Source organism: Morone saxatilis, unplaced genomic scaffold (genome assembly GCF_004916995.1).
Source record: "Morone saxatilis isolate NCDOM2014 unplaced genomic scaffold, NCSU_SB_2.0 Contig5, whole genome shotgun sequence".
NCBI lineage: Eukaryota > Metazoa > Chordata > Actinopteri > Moronidae > Morone > Morone saxatilis.
The window spans coordinates 8,022,103-8,040,147 of NW_023340095.1; the positions used below are offsets into that span (position 1 = coordinate 8,022,103).

At 42.2% G+C, this 18,045-nt stretch overlaps 1 protein-coding gene across 1 annotated transcript in view; it reads right to left on the reverse strand.

Annotated features, from left to right (window-relative positions):
• Positions 1-6,117: 6,117 nt before the first annotated feature.
• The window catches only part of ralba (v-ral simian leukemia viral oncogene homolog Ba (ras related)), a 13,437-nt gene continuing 1,509 nt past the window's right edge, over positions 6,118-18,045 (reverse strand). The window contains exons 2-5 of the mRNA XM_035676689.1: positions 9,864-10,075; positions 9,093-9,301; positions 8,060-8,237; positions 6,118-7,964 (exon numbers count right to left, since the gene is read on the reverse strand). Coding sequence (XP_035532582.1) covers positions 7,842-7,964; positions 8,060-8,237; positions 9,093-9,301; positions 9,864-9,977 — 624 coding nt within the window. The 5' untranslated portion in view covers positions 9,978-10,075 and the 3' untranslated portion in view covers positions 6,118-7,841. The remainder of the gene's footprint in view (positions 7,965-8,059; positions 8,238-9,092; positions 9,302-9,863; positions 10,076-18,045) is intronic.

Genomic DNA, 18,045 nt, shown 5'->3' on the forward strand with positions numbered 1-18,045 from the left:
TTGGGATTACTGAAAAATGAACACACACAAAAAAATTATGATAATTACTTTCATTCTTCATTCAGCATTTGCCACCCTCACCCCACTGAAGGTGCATCATAGCTCAATTTGTGAAGCAAGTTTCCTGAGTCTAAATTACAGAGCAGATAGTGAGGCACAATTATTTTGTAAATCACAAATAACAGTAGTTATAGCACCTTCAACAGTGTTCAATTTATTATAAGAATAAATAGTTTCTGACAGGCTAAATTGTTTCTGCTTTCCAGAATGTTTCGGCTGTCAGGTTGTTATTGCTGGTCCAAATGAAGATCTGATCAGGTCTGCTGGAGTTGTGATGGGCTTTATTGAACACATCACCTGCAACTGTAGGCGCTCATATAATGTACTGCGTGCTCTAATTCACACTGTTTGCTTTTAACATCCAATCAGTGCTGCTAGAAGGCTTCTTACATTAATTTAAACCACAATGAAGAGCTACATCAGATGCTGCTAATGAGCTTGTGTCTCCCGTGTTACTGATTACAGAAGGATGGTGCTAATTTGTGTATACCACCAGTCTCCTTCTCTGCTCTCCTACAATCTGATAAATTCCAGGGTGTTAATGTAGGTATAAGTTCTGCTTGTCCATGGAAACGGTCACTCGTTTATGTAGTTGCTCTATATTTAATGTCTTGTTATCTGGCTTTAATGTCCATTTTCACAAACAAATCAAGCATGATTAGATCACAGATGCAACATATGTGGATTCTAATATTAATTCTGTATTTAATATCTAACCACCAAAAGAAATAGCCTGACAACTTTTGACATATAGTTTCACAGCTTTGCTAGTCCAGGTGTCTCATCTTATTCAGTAGAGGAAGTTATTTGGGACTGTAACTGTATCCTATAAGATATAACAAATTGATACATTGTTAGAAATACCAGAAGTTGAAAACGTTTGTATTTGGGTTTGTGATTTAAGAACTGACTTAAACATTCACTTTTGTAATACACATGTAAAAGGAGTTCCAGCTGTTCACAAGGCTAGACCAAATGTGTAAAAGCCCTCCACATCACTATATGAGACTATTGTCTGCTCTGTCTTTTACAGAATGAGTTAAAGCATAGCCTCTATGCAACAAAACCTCTGAGTCGATAAGTCCAATGAGGATTTGATACACGTGTAGCCAGCCTCTAAAGCTAAAACCTCTTTGGCTTGTGGCTCATTGGGATTTCTGGTTTGGCCCTCTTGTCATATTTCTAAAGTTGTTAGCAATTTCACCAAAGAGAGATTTTCTCTTGAAGCTTCTCAGATGGTTTCATTTAAATAACTGCCTGAAGCTTAAAGAGATAAAACTCTCGAATATTTAAAAAAGCAAAGATTCAGTTCAAAGTCCAAACAAATTTTTTGTCGCAGAACTTTGTTGGGGGTGGGGGGAGGGGGTTCCTGCACCTTTAATCTCCTCACTCATTGGAACCACTGCTCTATAGGATGCTGCAACTCTAATGCAGGCATTTCAAAATGAAGGTATTTCACAAGATGTTATGGGGACAGGAAATACTATGACTCCCCCATTACACTGTTAACCATTGTGGATCATTTGTACTGTAGATTCTCAGCACTGAGGATTGCTGAGAGAGCACCTCGCTCTTTTTAAAAGGCTGGGAAAATAAGAGATGGTTCAAATAGGCTTTCTTTCTCCCACTGACAGTCATTTGTGCTGCAGTGTGGAGCTGTTGATAGTTTGGCTATTACAGCCACACAGTGCAGATAGAAGAAGTACGAGCTGTTGTTTCATGACAATCCAAACAGGTTTGCTTTCTTCCTCTGACAGTGATAATAGCAGAAATACACTGCTTAGTTCTAAAGTGCCTGACATCATGCCAAGAATGGCAGTATGGTCAAAGTTTGTATTTCACGATTTAGTGTTAAAGCCTAGTGTGCAACATTTAGGAGGATCAATTGGCAGAAATTAAATATAATATTCATAGGTAGGTTTTAATTAGTATATAATCAGCTCAGTATAGGAATAGTTGTGGAAATTAGTCGTTTTTATCTCTAATAAACAAATCAAGCACAGTTTTTCACACATTTCATGGCCACCATAGTTTCTCTTGCTCGTGCTTGGAAGGGTAGGGTGAAGCGATGCATATGCTACGTGCGACTATACCACTAGATGCCACTAAAATTTAGTGGCATCTAGTGGTATAGTCGCACTAAATCCTACACACTGGGACTTTAAAGATCTTAATAATACCTGGTTTTGGGTTGTTGACTGACTGTCGTCACTCTCATGTCAGTAAATTTGGCAACACTTTAGATTACGGCGTAAAATGTACAGTGTAATTCTTCCCAATGTACAGTGTAATTACCTGTACTGACAGTATACCAGTACAGTACATACATGTAGGTACAAGGGAACACAATGTAAAGTTAGGGAAGAAGGGAGTGATGATGTAGAAGCCTAAAACATAACTCATATTGTAGGTATTTTCTAAACTACTGGATACCTATTCTGTTATTACAGGGTACAGTACGACCCATTGGTGATTGTGCCTCTGGTTAACTGTGTGTTTTCATTACAGAGTTTTAGTAGTTATAATTTAAATCTGAGTTACATAATTAAACAATTTGAATCTCAACGAGGGTTTGGAACTGTTTCAGCATAAATGCATCAAGACTTTCTGCGAGCTGGTCCCAGCTGGTGCCCTTCTTATTTTTTTCAGCCCTCCCCCTCACCACTGGTATGACCTACTGAGCAACAATCTGGTGTTTGGGAGGAATTTAAAGATAATTTGTACAGTAAGTAATCTTAACTACCAGTTACCTATTCTGAAATGAGAGCTGCACACAAGTGAGTGGCAGCTGAGACTGTCTTCCATGAAGCTGTTGTTGAGATGTTCAGTACAGAAAGGTGTTGTTATAGTAGTTGTGGTATTAGGTCGGTTCAGTTTTGGATGCAGGTTGAAATTGTTTGAAGTTTACATTTAGCAAAGACGTGGTGAGTATGAAAGTAATGAAATGACTAGCTTGTTGTATCATATTTTAGTTTTGATATTATACAATGACGTATCCTTTACTGTTCATGACATTAACTGTGACAACGACGTAAAATCGATCACTCTTTACAGCTGTGTGTGTTTTCAGTTCTGGCTTATTTACTTGAGAAAACCTCATCCTAAAAAAGAAAAAGAAAATGTTACTCTGTACTCCATAACAACATTGAACAGCTAATGTGTAACAGCAATTCCACATAAACCCTGTACCACCTCAGTTGCCCTGTAAGTGGCATGTTGCATCCATACTTTAGTTAGACACTACTTTACAAACATTCTCTGTTTACGTTCAAGGCCACCATAACCTTTCCCCTCCTTACTCTGTCGAACTCCTCCACCGATTTCCACCCTTTCCGTTCCCTCAGATCTGGTCCTCCTGTCCACTCTCTGTCCCTCCGCCCGGCTCATCCACCATGGGACAGGGCTTTCGCTGCTCTGGGCCCCGACTCTGGAACTCACTCCCACCGCGACCTCAGGAACCTGGACTCCTCTCACACTCTTCAACATCAAGACTAAAAACTCACCTTTTCAGAATTGCATACCCCACTTAACTGCTCTACATGTGTCTTTTCTTATCTTTTCTGTTTTACTGTTATTAATTTTTTGTGTTGTACGGTGTCCTCGAGTGCCCAGAGAGGCGCCTTTAAATAAAATGTATTATTATTATTATTATTATTAACATACCATAGGTCTATAGTATGTTCCTGATTTATGACCTCTGTTTGTTGCAACATAAAAACACAAATGTACCCTGTTCTATCTAGGAACAATGCAGTTTGATGTTTGATCCTATGTATATTATAATCTGAAAGTAATATTTAATTATTTTTGAAATAATCACGTGTATTTTATAAAATGCAACTCATTATCCTATTTTCCACAAACAAGAGCTTTGTTGCTCAGTAGGTCATAATGTAGGCCTAACCAATAATAAGTAGTTAAAAATACCTACAGTATAAATTATTATAAGTTTCCAGAATATATCTCCTAACTTCAAGATCAGTATATCTTGAATGTTTACATGGATAACAGGTTATATTAACTTAGAAAGTTGTTCTAAGATTTAACTAATGTAACATTCTTAGATTAAGCTAATGAAATCAATGTTATTACTAATTATGTGATAATTTGTTATACTCAATAGATAAACATACAAATAATTATATAACTCATTAATTCTGCATGAACCGGTTTAATAAGGGCTGATAAACTGTGTCATTCAGTCAATATTCACCACTGAATGAAGCCTAGTAGTGGAAAGCATAGTGAGAGAGCTAATGATGCAGAAAGCATTAAACAGGAGACCGGGTCTACAGAATACCAAGACTGCCATCCCATGGTCAAAGAGTGAACATGTCTCCCCTCTGAGACGCACCCTGCAGACAGCAGGATGTGGCACAGTCGCTAAAATAGGAGTTATTCTCTGTCCATTGCATTTATCTTATAGGTCAAGCACAATTCCACCGAGTCTGTTTCTCTTTCTGTATAATGAAGGACTGTGATGGTGCTTTATCACTTGAACATCCTCATCCCCAACATTAGCTCAGATATAATGAGGGTTACTCAGAGGACGGGGGCCCTCTCCACAGAATGATAAAAGACCCGAGAGTGCGCCGGTGACACTGCATCGGTCATTAGCCTGGCTCACTTTGCCCTTTCATATATTTCTAAATAACTGCCTTCCTGTGGGTTTAACGGACCACCTAATCTGCCTACTTAGAGGTACAGGGGAAAGAGTGGAAATCCAGAGAGGTGAGTGTCAGGCAGGTAAATGTGCTTATCAGAGCTGTGACATGTTTAGCCTCTCTTGGTGGAAATGCTGCCACAGGCTTTAAAACCCGGTTGGTTTAACCAGCGATATAAACTGGGGACGGATTAGTGTGCTTATGTGAGACATGCAGTAAATGTGGAACAGTGGCTGCTATTAATGTTATATTTTAATGCCCACAGTACTTCTCTCAGCGCTCTCCCTTTTAGAGGTGAACACTGTTTTTTAGAATTCACCTGGCGTTGGCCTGTCTGATCAATACTTGTAAATATACAATTCTCTCAAAAGACCAGAGAAGTAACAGTCTTATCTCTGATGCTGTTAAGATGCACAGCCTGGAGCTGCTGCAGTGCCAACAAATGGGCAATTGATTTGAGGACATGAGGGATATTTAATTGTTGATACGTAAGGGGACTTAATGCTACAATGGTACTGGAATATATGAACTTTCCATCCCTAGATTGTTCTGCCAAATAGAAATATCACAGCAAATCATTCATCCCTAAAGGAAAACTACAGGAGATTTTAAAACAAAACAGAATAAGGTCACTGTAAACTTTTGAGTAAGAGACAGTCCCTAAAGGAATACTACTATTTTTAAAGTTAAATTTGAGTCTTAGTTTTGTTTGGAAGGGCCCAGTGCATGAGGACGGCACACAAACTGCTTTCTCATGTTAAGCTATAGGGGACATAAAGTTATATTAAAAGTCAGTGGTATTTGTTTCCTGCTATCCTTCATGTGAAAAATATTTTCGCAGTGATATATAGTTAGTCTTCGCCTGGTAATGTAGTCAACCATGTTTTCACATTGTGAAATGAGTTTCACCGACTGAGCCACCTCCAGGCGTTTAGCAACGAGAAACCATGACTGGTTCATCTTGAGGGTGACACTATACTCATCCTGCCATGTAAGATAAGCCCGTAAGGTTAATAAAAAAACAGTGCTAGTATATCACTGTCAAATGCAAGAAAAACAGGCCGTTGGCACCCTTGTCTCGATGGCAGAGGAACAATCAATGCAAAGTGAGTAACTGCTACGATATGTGACTAAAGTGGAGCACAAAATGCCCTAAAGGGAACAGGAAATGACAACCATAACATTTCACTTCGATGGCTAGTGCCAGCTTAACTGTACTGTGTCCATACAGTAAGCAGACACAGCAGTTCCATTACCTCCACCAGCCAGCGGAGGGCAGCGCTACGTCTACTGGTGGGAGCCAATTCACATTCAATTTTATCCATTTCAAAATTCAATTAGATCATCATCTCTTGCTGTGGTTCTTATATAAAATCAAAATTTGGAACACGCACACACTTTATGCTTTAAAAGGTTTTCACAGACAAAATAATGTGTAGTATTTACAAAGAAAACAAAGCATTTATTCGGCAACACTCGCTGCAGAGAGATAAAAGCATACTCACAGCTGTAGGAAGTAAAAGGAAAAAAGGGAGGGCATGTTACAAAGAATGGTTTAGGCAGTGGTAGAAACATCTTGTTCACTGTAGCACTTGATTAAACAACAGTTAAGAAGTTGGCGCCCTCGTCAAAGCTTCAGTCACACAGACACAGAAAGGATTTCCTGGTAAATGCACATACACTCAGTTAATTAACAAACATACTGTACATCTACAAACATAGTTTGACTTTTTGTGATTTTGTTGGCACAAACTGTTTAAAAATCTCCAGCGTGACTCCATTCAGCACAAAGTCCACTTCTTAGGTATCTGAATTGTAGTGCATGTTATTCAAAAGACCAAGGAATAAAAAGAATTTCAGAAATGTTGGGATTAATAGGACATTACTGATTATAATGCCATTATGGACCAGAAGCGTGATGGCCTCCTGGATTGTCAACACCAGTCTCACAGTAGAGACTCCAAACTTCAACACTGTGTAAAACAGGAAGTAATCCGCACTGTGAGAAGGGCGGGAAGGGCCAGATTACGTGAAGATGGCAGAGAACCATTATGGAAAACAGGTCTGCTCTCCTCTGAGTCACTGCTCACTTACTAACAACAAAATACTAGTAACCACATTAAAACCTCCTTTTCACAGCCTCAAAATATCTAACAAATGTTAAAAATATTTACATGAAGCTTTGAGTAATCATACATTTGTTTTGTTTTTCCTGTGATTTAGAGTCACCAAAGATTTTATCTTGCAGCAGCTGAAAAAACCGCAAAGCATCTTGTGATTGATTTGTGGTAATCATGGAAGGCCTTATACAAAATGGAATAAAATAACCCTGTTTGGCAACAAGTCCTCTGATTGCACTGCTCTGATTCTCCTGTGGTCAGAAAATCACAAATCCTTGGATGAACTGAAAAAAAAAAAAAAAAAACACATAACCACAAAACAGCAGCCTCGAGGGCTCAAAAATGAAAACATTTGGAACTTCCTGTCTCAACAGCGATTCCAAACACGATCTGAAGTTGTTCAGATCAGAGTCTGGAAAGATGAATGAATGAGGCCAACATCTTCAATAGACAAGACATTAAGTGTCATCAAAAATGATTACAAACATGACAGACAGCAGCATTAGAGTTTCTTGTAAATTGATGAACATAGAGTCAAGGGGTCTATACTAACATAGACTAGGATTTATGCAGGTTAAGATTCAGAGCGGGTAAAAGAAATTAAGAGCACTGTTTGCTTGACTCAACAATTCTGGTGTAAAACACACTGAACCTAAGTCAAAGGCAGTATAATCGCTGAGTTAAACAGTGGACAATGTCTTGAGCAGCAGATTTAGTGTCAGTGGCAGTTTGGTCATTGGCTTACTATGAGCCATCAAGCACTGCAGTCCAAGTCACAGTCACAACAGTGGTTATCTTCCAATAAAACAGAAGCTCAGATTTCATGAATTAAAAATGGCAACAACAAAAAAAGAAGTGGTTGGGATTGTTCTAAACACTAAACTAGAACCAGCTATTAAAAAAGATACAATTTCATTTGAATGACAATGGCAAGGACGCTCTGCTTTGTTCCCCAACCTATCAGTTGTGTTGTGGGTTGTTAAGGTCCATGAAGAGTTCAAAGTAGACAGCATCTTTCTTTGAAGCTCTTCTTGTTCTTCTTGTTCTTTCCTTTTCCGTTTTTGTCTTTGTTTTCTGACATTTTCTTGCCTCGTACTTCACGCATCAGGTCAAAGAATACCTGGAGAGAGGAGACAAGGAATCCATTAAGCACTTGTAGTTCATAAAACTGATGTACTAAGTAATGTACTAGGTTTGATGCACTTGTCAACACACCTTGTCGACGTTGGCTCTGGTTTTGGCTGATGTCTCCACGTACTGGACGCCCCACTCCTCCGCCTTCCCTCGGGCCTCGTCCACAGATACCTGCCTACGCTCCTCCAGGTCCGATTTGTTCCCTACCAGCAGGAGAGGGATCTTGTCCTCTTCCGCCTTCACTCGCAAGATCTGCTCCCTGTCGGCACAGAATAGGACTGTGTATTTTTTCGTATATTCACCAGTTTTTCTTCTTCAAATAAGTGAGTGAGTGTCTTTTGATTGTGATCAATCTGACATAATCTAACAGTTCATTGCAGTTTTAGATTAGATGTAAAAAAAAAACTGAACATTGTTAAGACCTGGTTGGCAAGATCACTATAGCTGCCATTCATGCTATTTTGTAGTTGATTATACATTCTTTATTTATTGTAACCCATTATTTATAGATATGCTTATTGTCAAAAATGCCTCAATGTGTTCTTAGCTCGAACCATTTCCTAATTTTCAACACTGAATGTATCAAACAATGATTCCCACACTCACTTAAATTCTACTTCAGCAACATTTTGCAGATGTACACAATTCTACAATGCTGCTGACTGAAATCTGCATCTGAGCTTCAGTTTTTTTTGTTCATGCTAGGGATGAAGAGAGGCCGTCCAAATCCTATCCAAACCTTCCTGTCACAACACATCCACACTCTTCTCTCTCTACAAATATTACGTAACACTATGTAAGCCCATTAAAGCAAACCTGTTGTGCAGGTTATATTTTCGAAATGCAGAGCTCATACACAATCTTCTTACCTGGATTTGCATTACTAATTTACGGCATTGTGCTGGCAGATAATCATATGAAATTTCTTGGACCGGTGTTTGGTGTGAGTGTGTGTACAACAAGAATGTAACCATATCTATCATATCAGCAAAGGTCAACATGTACTGTACTGATATACTGTATATATAGTAATACATAGCAGTCTAATCTCCCATAGGTCTACCGTTTACACGTTTTCGGTCCCACACACACAGATGTAGGCAGGATACAGTACCTGAACTCCACGGTAGCACTGAAGGACTCGTGCTCTGTGATGGAGAAGACCAGCAGGAAGCCCTCCCCGCTGCGAAAATAGTTGTCCCTGATGGCAGCGTAGTCCTCCTGGCCAGCTGTGTCCAGAATGTCGATCTGGACCTCCTCCCCGTCCAGAACCACCTTCTTCCTGTAGCTGTCTGCCTTGGTGGGCTCATAGTCCTCTACAAACTGTGGATGAAGAGATACATTTCTTATTTGAAATGTAAACACATGCTTCGAGTTGTATGCATTTATATGCGGAAAGCATCAGTTAAGCTTTGCAGTTATGTGCAGGACGCTGCACTGGTTAAAGCTGCAGCGTGTCTGAGCCATCTAATGGACATCAGACAGATGACAGATGAAAAATGCAGAGGATTTTCTGCTTGGTAGCAGAGCCAAACTGTGACCATCTCTGGCTTCACGCAGTAAACAACATCTGTGGTCAAGCAAGCGTTGGACTAGAGATAAGCATCCTTTTCGCAAGATTCCCCATGTTAACCTATTAGTAGTTTTGTAGCACCATCATGTTCTTACTTTTCCTGTAGCTCAGCTTTGACGTTTTTAGAGGAAGTGCGGACACTCAATATGTATAGCATATCAGATATCTAGATTAGAACATCGGATAAATCATACAAAGTGAACTGTTTAGACAAAGAAGTGCAGGTGACCTTCTCTAGCTTCTCTATCTGCTATCTGGTAAACCTTAAACCCGTAGCAGTTTTAAGTCGTTTCCATGGATATGTTGACTCACCTCATCGTACATGAACTGCAGGGTGAGGGCCGACTTCCCCACGCCTCCACTGCCCACCATTATCACCTTGTGCAGCGCCAGAGAGCTCTGGTTTTTACCTTTACTGGTAGCCATCACTGGATTCTTCCTTGTGTCTCTTTTACACACTCACACACGCACGCACGCCCGCCCACGCATACACTTCTCTGCACCCAGACACTCTCTGACACAACCTGTGAATGACAAAAGAGGAAACATATCAGTACCTTCAGTAAATAACCTCCATACAGAGAGAACACGAGTGCTGGGACAGATGGCAGTTGTTACTTAACAGCTTTGACTATGACAGTTACTTGCGGTGCCAAGGCGCTAGGCTTCGCTCCAACAAATCTTGAAGCCTTACCCCCCACCCTTCCCATTAAAGTGCCAAATTGCCCGCTCGTGAATCCTAGAACTTTATAAAGTCCGCCATCAAAAGGTCACTGCCGCTGATCAGAAGTAATGAAGCTGTCGTTCTCCACTGCAAGACGGCGTTTAGGAATGCATTAAAACGGGGGCTCGTGCTCGCCTCGTTCTAAAGAAGGGAGACGCCACCGGCCATCTATCTGCACTATATGGGCCCTGCCCTCCAGAGGTGAAAGCTCAGAGTCAATCGCTTTTTGCCTGACTTCCATATCTTCTATCCCTGCCAGACACAACTTCCACCAGAGTGTATATGGACTACGTTGTAAAAGCCTGCCTGTCATGTGTTAACCTTTGGATGAGCCGGTCAACAGCCTTTGGATGGACGGGGAATGATTGTATCCAGAGTGTCAGACGTGTACAGATTCATCAGGAGAGTTAAAACACCGTCCATCTGCCATCGGCATTATATGTTTTAACCAAGAAGTGCTATTTGGGTTATTATATCTTTGATCAGAGCTAACTAATCTAATACATTAGCTAACTACCTACTTGCAAAACATATATACGGCAGCATGTTTGATATGAAGAGGATGGCTAAATTATGTTGACATTTATTTTTAGCGATGATAAGCTATTTCTATGTTACGTGTGCCACATTTGAATATGTAGAAGTTGAATATGTGGCTAACTTGCATGATGACTCAACTAAACAGACATCCTCACGTGTTAAAAAAACCTTGCTGTCACTTAATAGGTGACCTTATAGGAAAGCATACAAGGGTCCATTTGTTACATACAAAGCTGCATTTAAGCTGCACGGAAATTGTGTTAATCTACACTGACGGCAGACCATCACACTTTCTGTATGACAGGTTCGCTCCACTTGCGGTCATTATGCAAAGAAATTAAGAATATTAATAGCTTTAACGGGCGACGTTATCATAAACAATGACTGGATATTGGCAAATATTTCAATACTGAGCATCCCTAGGTTGACTGTAAAGCACTGCATTAAAACCGCCATTAAACCAGCCACTGATGGCACTTTTAAAGATCGTATAATCCTTCGGAGACGGAGCCTGGCATTCTGCCCTTTATTGTAATGGCCGATAGTTGTACGTGAATGACAGAACATGAGACAGAAGTGCATCTCAGCCCACTAAGACTATCTCTCTGGGAGATCGACCAAACAGCCAGTATCCTGTGTTCTTCTGACGCAGTAGACGTCCAAGCCCATCACTCCCACTGTGGACTAGCCTACTGACACAATTCTTCTACCTTCTGTCTAATTAATACTGACACTCAGCTTTCATTACTTAACCGTTTGGCACATCCTGAACGTAGGCATTAGCACTCACTGTTATCTGTCAGTAAGAGCATATTTTCTATCACTCATGCGGTTTCAACGGCCACATTTAGGGGAAATTAGATTGAATGAGAAGTGATATGAATGCTGGTAAATAGCACGCACTCACTGTTGTTACCTGGGCTCCCTGGGAAAGGTCAGCAGTAAGCAACCAGTAAACCAAGCAACCAGCCATTTACTCAGCTCGCTGCCAACTATAAAACAGTGAAATACTCAGTAAAGAATCCGTCAATAAGAGTATTGACAGAAGCTTCCACTCGGTATCCTCAAAGACAGTCTGTCAGATAACTGCTGTCACATAACAAGAACCAACCTCTCCCCCTTTACCTTCGTCCCTCCTATAATTTTATCTCCGTCTGTAGAGAGAATGATTTCCTCTTGGGATGTCACACTAATGGGAGCGCTGAGCTGATTCATAGCGTAGCAAAATCTGCTCCTCCCCAACAGTAAACATTTCACTCCAGCTCATACAGTGAGACGAGTGAGCACAGCGTTCACCAGGCAAGGCGGAGGAGAGAAAACATTCCTGCTGATGGCAGAGAAATCTCTCCAAACCCACTGATTCCAAGTTCTTTTCCCCCCATTACAATTGTACGGTGTATACACTTCAAAGCCCTGTGAGGTTAAGTGGTTGTTTCACGTTAACACTGCAAACTCCTGGTGTGAAAGTACATATCAATCATGTCTGCATAAATGTGCAATTGTGAAACATTTTCTCATGTTATCCAAAAGCAGAGGGGGACAGACAGACAACAGACACTACAACAGGGCAGCTATAGAGTGACTGCTGCGGGTGCTGACGATGTGGCATCATGGTTCCTCTATCCCTGAACAGGAAGTGGACTCTAACCTATGCTCTTCCTGTCTTTGTTATCAGTAACCAGGCCAGTGAAAGGCCTTAAAGAAAGGATATCCACACAAACATACACACAAATCACACACCTTTCTCAAAGAACCTAGATCACTTCTTAAATTATTCACTTGCAACCCACTTCACTGTGCGCATGTACACACATCCCAAAGCTATAAATAAAGCAATCACAGTTAATAAACTGAAGGCAACATATATATATATATATATATAGGCCTGTATACTGCATGCTGCTTAGTGCAAGAAAGTGCTTAGTGCAACTTTTCCAAAGGAAGTTCGGCCCTTAGGGAAGGGGTTCCACCATGTTTCCACCAGCTGCAGGTCACCATTAGTTAGATGCAGGGGTATAATGGAGGGCAGTGGCAAAAAAAGGAATGAATATTTAGGCCTGACCCAGATATGGAACTGGTGTCTGCTTGGTACTGGTCCTTTTTAGGGGGGGTAGGGTAACGGAGAAGGAGGGGGATAGTCTGAAAGACCACTCTGGTTGCTAAGCTCCTGAAATATAGATGACACCAGTGCAGTGTTGGCTAAAGGAATTCATTAAGATTCCCTTTGGAGAAGAAGCCACTGTTCCCTCCCTGCTCGCCTTAACACTTTGGCATGGATGCCCCAATGTTTGCTAGGACTCACACAGATACTAATAAAAGATTACAGCAAACAGATATGAAGAGCCCTTGTTGATGCTACTAAGCCTTGCAAATGGGTCATTTACCTAAAATAGAACATGACCACCAACCATCCATGTAATTACCTAGGGATGCTTCAGCTGATTAGGCACCGATCAAAATCAGCGCCTATTTCCACCTCCTCGTGTTCGGGAACATGCAGCTCGCTTTCTTTAGGTACGATCTGTCATTGAGCCCTTTTTTCATGTGTGCAGAAGCTGGGGGTTTAAACGGTACAAACAAACGCTCAGCATTGTGGTTAGTCAAAGTCGGCGTCGTGTACTGAGATTCCTGCAATGACTGAGCAAAGCAAAAAGAACTGCATTTATGAGTGTTTGCACATTTAAAGACACCTGAGCCACGGCTGAACCTGATGTTGTGTTTCTCTGCATTCCAGAGGTTACAGGGGTGAGGGGGAGTTCCTCTCCCCGTCTGATGGAGAAAGCGGGGGCTTTTCTGGCCCCCGTTACAACCCACTAAATTCCAAGGATGTGAGAAGGACGTTCTCAGTGTGGCTGTTTCTCTCATCATCAGTACTGGTCAACTGAGGCAACCGAAACAATCTGAGGTGGCCTAAAGTGGGTGGGATGTGCAGATCTAACAGATGGTACAGGATGGGACATCTGAGGAGAGACTATTGTGATCCAATTCCACTTCGTAATATTGTGATTCATTCTCCTTGCAAAACTTCCTTCCTACATTACTAACTCGTGTTACATCTAAACAGATCCTCCCTTGATAGTTGCTGCCAGCAACACATAACTCCCTGACGAATGCACCAGCTGCAAATCAAAACTCTCGCTGCGTCTCATCGGATTTCTACCATTCCTAGACTGAAAAGGCTTGTTATCAGCACTTCAGCAAATGTGAATGGGGGACTTAGCCCTTTGCTCCAGTTACCTAACTCTTCAGAATTACAGCTCACTGTGGAGAAAACAATATAATCTAGATGAGTCACCTCAGTTGTGGGGTATGTGTGAGAGTGGGTCTTCACACACAAACTGGGATTCAACATCCTACGGTTTGTACATTTTTTTAAAAAGCACCCCACGATGCATACTAACAACTCTTGGCCAGGGAAGTGCACAGTGGAGCCTTTGACGAAACCGGGCAGCAGGCCGGGCTGCTGGGAGCTCAATCCTCTTGGAGGTGCAACCCTTTCTGCTTCTGCAGCAACACTAAGCGGGCTGCTGTTTCAAACGCGCCTCTTTCCTGAACCTGTTCTGCTATTCAGACAGAAATGATCACCAAGGTGCAAACGTGGTACGGTCTAATCCCGTTCAGCTGTCCGAAAAATGACTGCGGCGAGACATGTTGTGCTACTGTAGAGAGCAACCGCATAACATGTGACACCATGATGCAAAGCTTTTTTTTTTTTTTGAGTTGAGCCTATAACACACAACAGATATCCTTCCTGCAGCTGACCCTGACCACCCTGTCCAAACACACGGCTTTCTCATTACCTCGGTATTTCATATACATACACACACACACACACACACACACGCTTAAAAGAAAATACATTAGGCTCAATTACATTACATCTACACCATGCTAGGGGCCTGGGGCGCTATCATGGTTTACAAAATTGGAGGAGTTGTAAACCATGACAGCACCACAGAAAAATCTAGCTAAACCCCCCCCCACTAGCCCACTCCCACTCCTTCACAGCACAGATGTGGTCATGGGGCCATTGGTCATAATTCACGGGCCCGTTAACCTCGGCCCTTGGTGATTTCTGTACCATTTTGAAACGTCTGGACTGTCAACCTCATTCTGCCGTGCACTGCTCCCTGCCCTAGTGTACATCTTCAACACAGACACAGGACTAATGAGAGGGCAGGTGGCGTCAACTGTTCAAATCATTCTGACTTCATCACTAACTTAAACACAAACGGACACACAACATTACACTTATGGGCTGAGACGCCTCTCTCACTGCGTGTTGGTGTAATTACGGCCTCGCCTGAAAGGGAGCAGAGCCCATTCAGAGTGCAGATGAGTGTCAATGGGTAGTTTAACTGTGGAGCAGAGTGGTGTGAGTGATGAGAGGGATCTCAAATGTCTCCACTGCACCTACAAACGTGTGTACTAGGGCTGTACCCGAGAATCTGATCGGTCGAATTCGACTGTGCGCTCCTTTTTTCCAGCTCAGCGCCGCACTAAATCAACCTATGTGCATGCGCAGCTATGAGTCTCGTGTTTTAGCCTACATCATCATCCTCATCTGCGATATGAAAACGCCAGATTCACGCGCTACGGAGCTTCTCTGCTGCTGCGGCGCTGTCGGTCGGAGAGGCAGTCAGTTTCGCCGACTCCGCTGACAGTTCAGAGAGCGTTGGAGCAGCCGCTGCCCCGCTGTCGTGCGGTGGCCCGCCGCCCTCCGCTAACTATCGCTCTTCTCAGCTTCCACCAGTTTTGTGGTTTGTGGTCGTTTTGAGACTCGCTTTGCAAAGTGTACAGCCCGCCATGCTGTCACTCTGTGTACAGTGACGCAGGAAGAGAACATTTGACTGACAGATTGCAAGTCAAGTCGGGGTCGTCTCAGATCCAAGAGTTTTCAGGGGCGGCCCAGCTATGTACCGTACACTGCATAGCACATCTGTAGCAAACTGATGCTGAAGTCATGTCAGCATGCTCTTGACATTGCCAAAAAAGTTGACCTCAATACTGCATACGCTACTGCTCACCATTCCTCGGACCACAGCACATGTAGGAGGAGAGAGAGCCTCGAACTAAGTGAGAGACTAAGCAGCGTTCTTGAGCTCGCGTGGCACATCTGGTATGACATATATTAGTTCTTTATTCTATAAGGGCGCAAACAAAGTCTACCCGTAAAGTTTCTGCAACAACCTAACTAAGCCTAACAAGCACACGGCCACTGAATGCCAGCAGAGGGTTAAGGGGAATTGAAGCAACACAAAGTTGAATTATCATAGCGTTCTGCAAACAAATATTTGCATGACATGTTCCTCTTTGTTGTAGGAAACAGGATGCAGTGCTTCTCATGAGTGGTCCCTCGCACACAGCACAGCTACTGTATGTGTGGCAGTGTGTCAACTTGGTTGCCCTGGGGGCAAACAATCGCTCTACCCTTACAGTAACTCATTTCCCTGTGATTGGAAACAAGCTTAATTGTCCGATTCACATATCCTGGAAAGGAATGGGGGTGAATTTTGTCAAAGCGTATTGATCAAACACAACAGACTAAAATAGGAAAAATAGAAATTATTTTAGTCATTAGTGGGTTTTATTTTTTAGACTTTTTATAAGTAATAAACACACGAGGAAAAAAGAATCACCCTCTGCATGCGTCTACGAAGGTGTGTATTAAAGCATAATTCTGGCAGATGTCTGCTTCCTTCAGTACAGACCCCGGGCAATGGCTTCTCCCTGCAGAGTTTGCAGTGGCCACCTGGGAAAGAGTTTTTATTTCCACCAGTTACGGTTCATATAAGCCTCCCTTCCTGCCTGTGGACGGAAAGCAGACAACTGATGGTGGCTAGGTATGCCCTTATCTACATAACTATCTCCTGCTCATCATCACTCACTTTCCAAGTCCAGTATATATATAAAAAAAAAAAAGAAGCCTTGCACCAATCGTTCTACCCTTTTCCCACCACTTCCACTGCCAACATCATTAGCAGGTGGTTTTCTGACTCCAGTGCTATTACACACAAATAACCTCGGTCACCCAGGTACAGCAGATGGAGCTCTTTGATAAGAGCCGACCGGGTTTGGTCCAAAATGAAAGGAAATTAAGCCTTGCGGAAAATACTTGTTTTACCTAAAGTGTTATAGGAAATAACAGAGGGGTAACAACAGGCTTAACATTCAGAAAAACAGTGAAGTGAAGGAGGAAACGGTTGGGGAAGGAGTCCAGAGAAAAACATTCAGATAGTCTTGACAGAGAAAGAATGAATGCGGGGCCACTTCATCATTATTCACAATCCCTTTCTCCATCTCCAAAGTCATTTCTTGTTATGAGTTATCAGATTACAGCTATCTTGTTGTTTGTATTAAGTGGCTCCAATGTTGCTAAGTGACGTGAGTCAACGCCAAACAAAGCACGGACCTATGTCATTAGTTTGAACTCGAGTTCTCTCTTCCTGTGATAGTCAAAATGTAGTTTGAGGCATTTTCCCGCTAGGTCGGAAACAGTGTTTTCTAAAAGAAATAATGACATGCTATTGTGGCAAAAACTCCAAATGCCTGGTGAATGCAAGTAAATATCAGCCCACTAACTGTTCCACAACACAAACATCTGTATGGGATTTGGAACCTGGAGGATAATGGTGGAGCCAAACAAGACTGCCAAACAATTCCTGAACTGGTTTCCTTGAACACGCTCCAACTGTGCTGCGGTCAGCGTTACGCACATCATGAGTTGTTTACGAGGAGGTTCGCTGCGTGTCAGCCCATAATGGTTCAGCAAAAGCGGCTGACTTGAACTTAACTCGCGGGTTCAACCCACCAACAAGCTGAACCTGGGGACGCGCACGGTTAACTTTCAGGGATTGTGGGAGAGCTCACACGCAACAGCTGTAGTCACTGTGGCGCTACCATTTCCAATTGCACTTAGACTTGCTCGCTGATGGACAGAGGTGATTACTGGTGGAATAATCTGAATAAGTTATTGCTTCCACAGCAAACTGGCTTTGGTTATGGAGAACACCGCCTACGAGGTGCAACGTAAAGCCCTCAGGTAAAGGCCAACAAGCACTGACTGAGGGATCAATTATTCTTTCACCGCACGTATTGAATAAATAACCGGGCGAATCTGGAGTGGAGCGCATCCCGAATGCATCTCTGAAACCACAAAACCCTGCATTTATTCAGTAAAGACGGCTGCTGAGAAAAGATCATAAAACAGCCAGTTTAAGTATATATTTT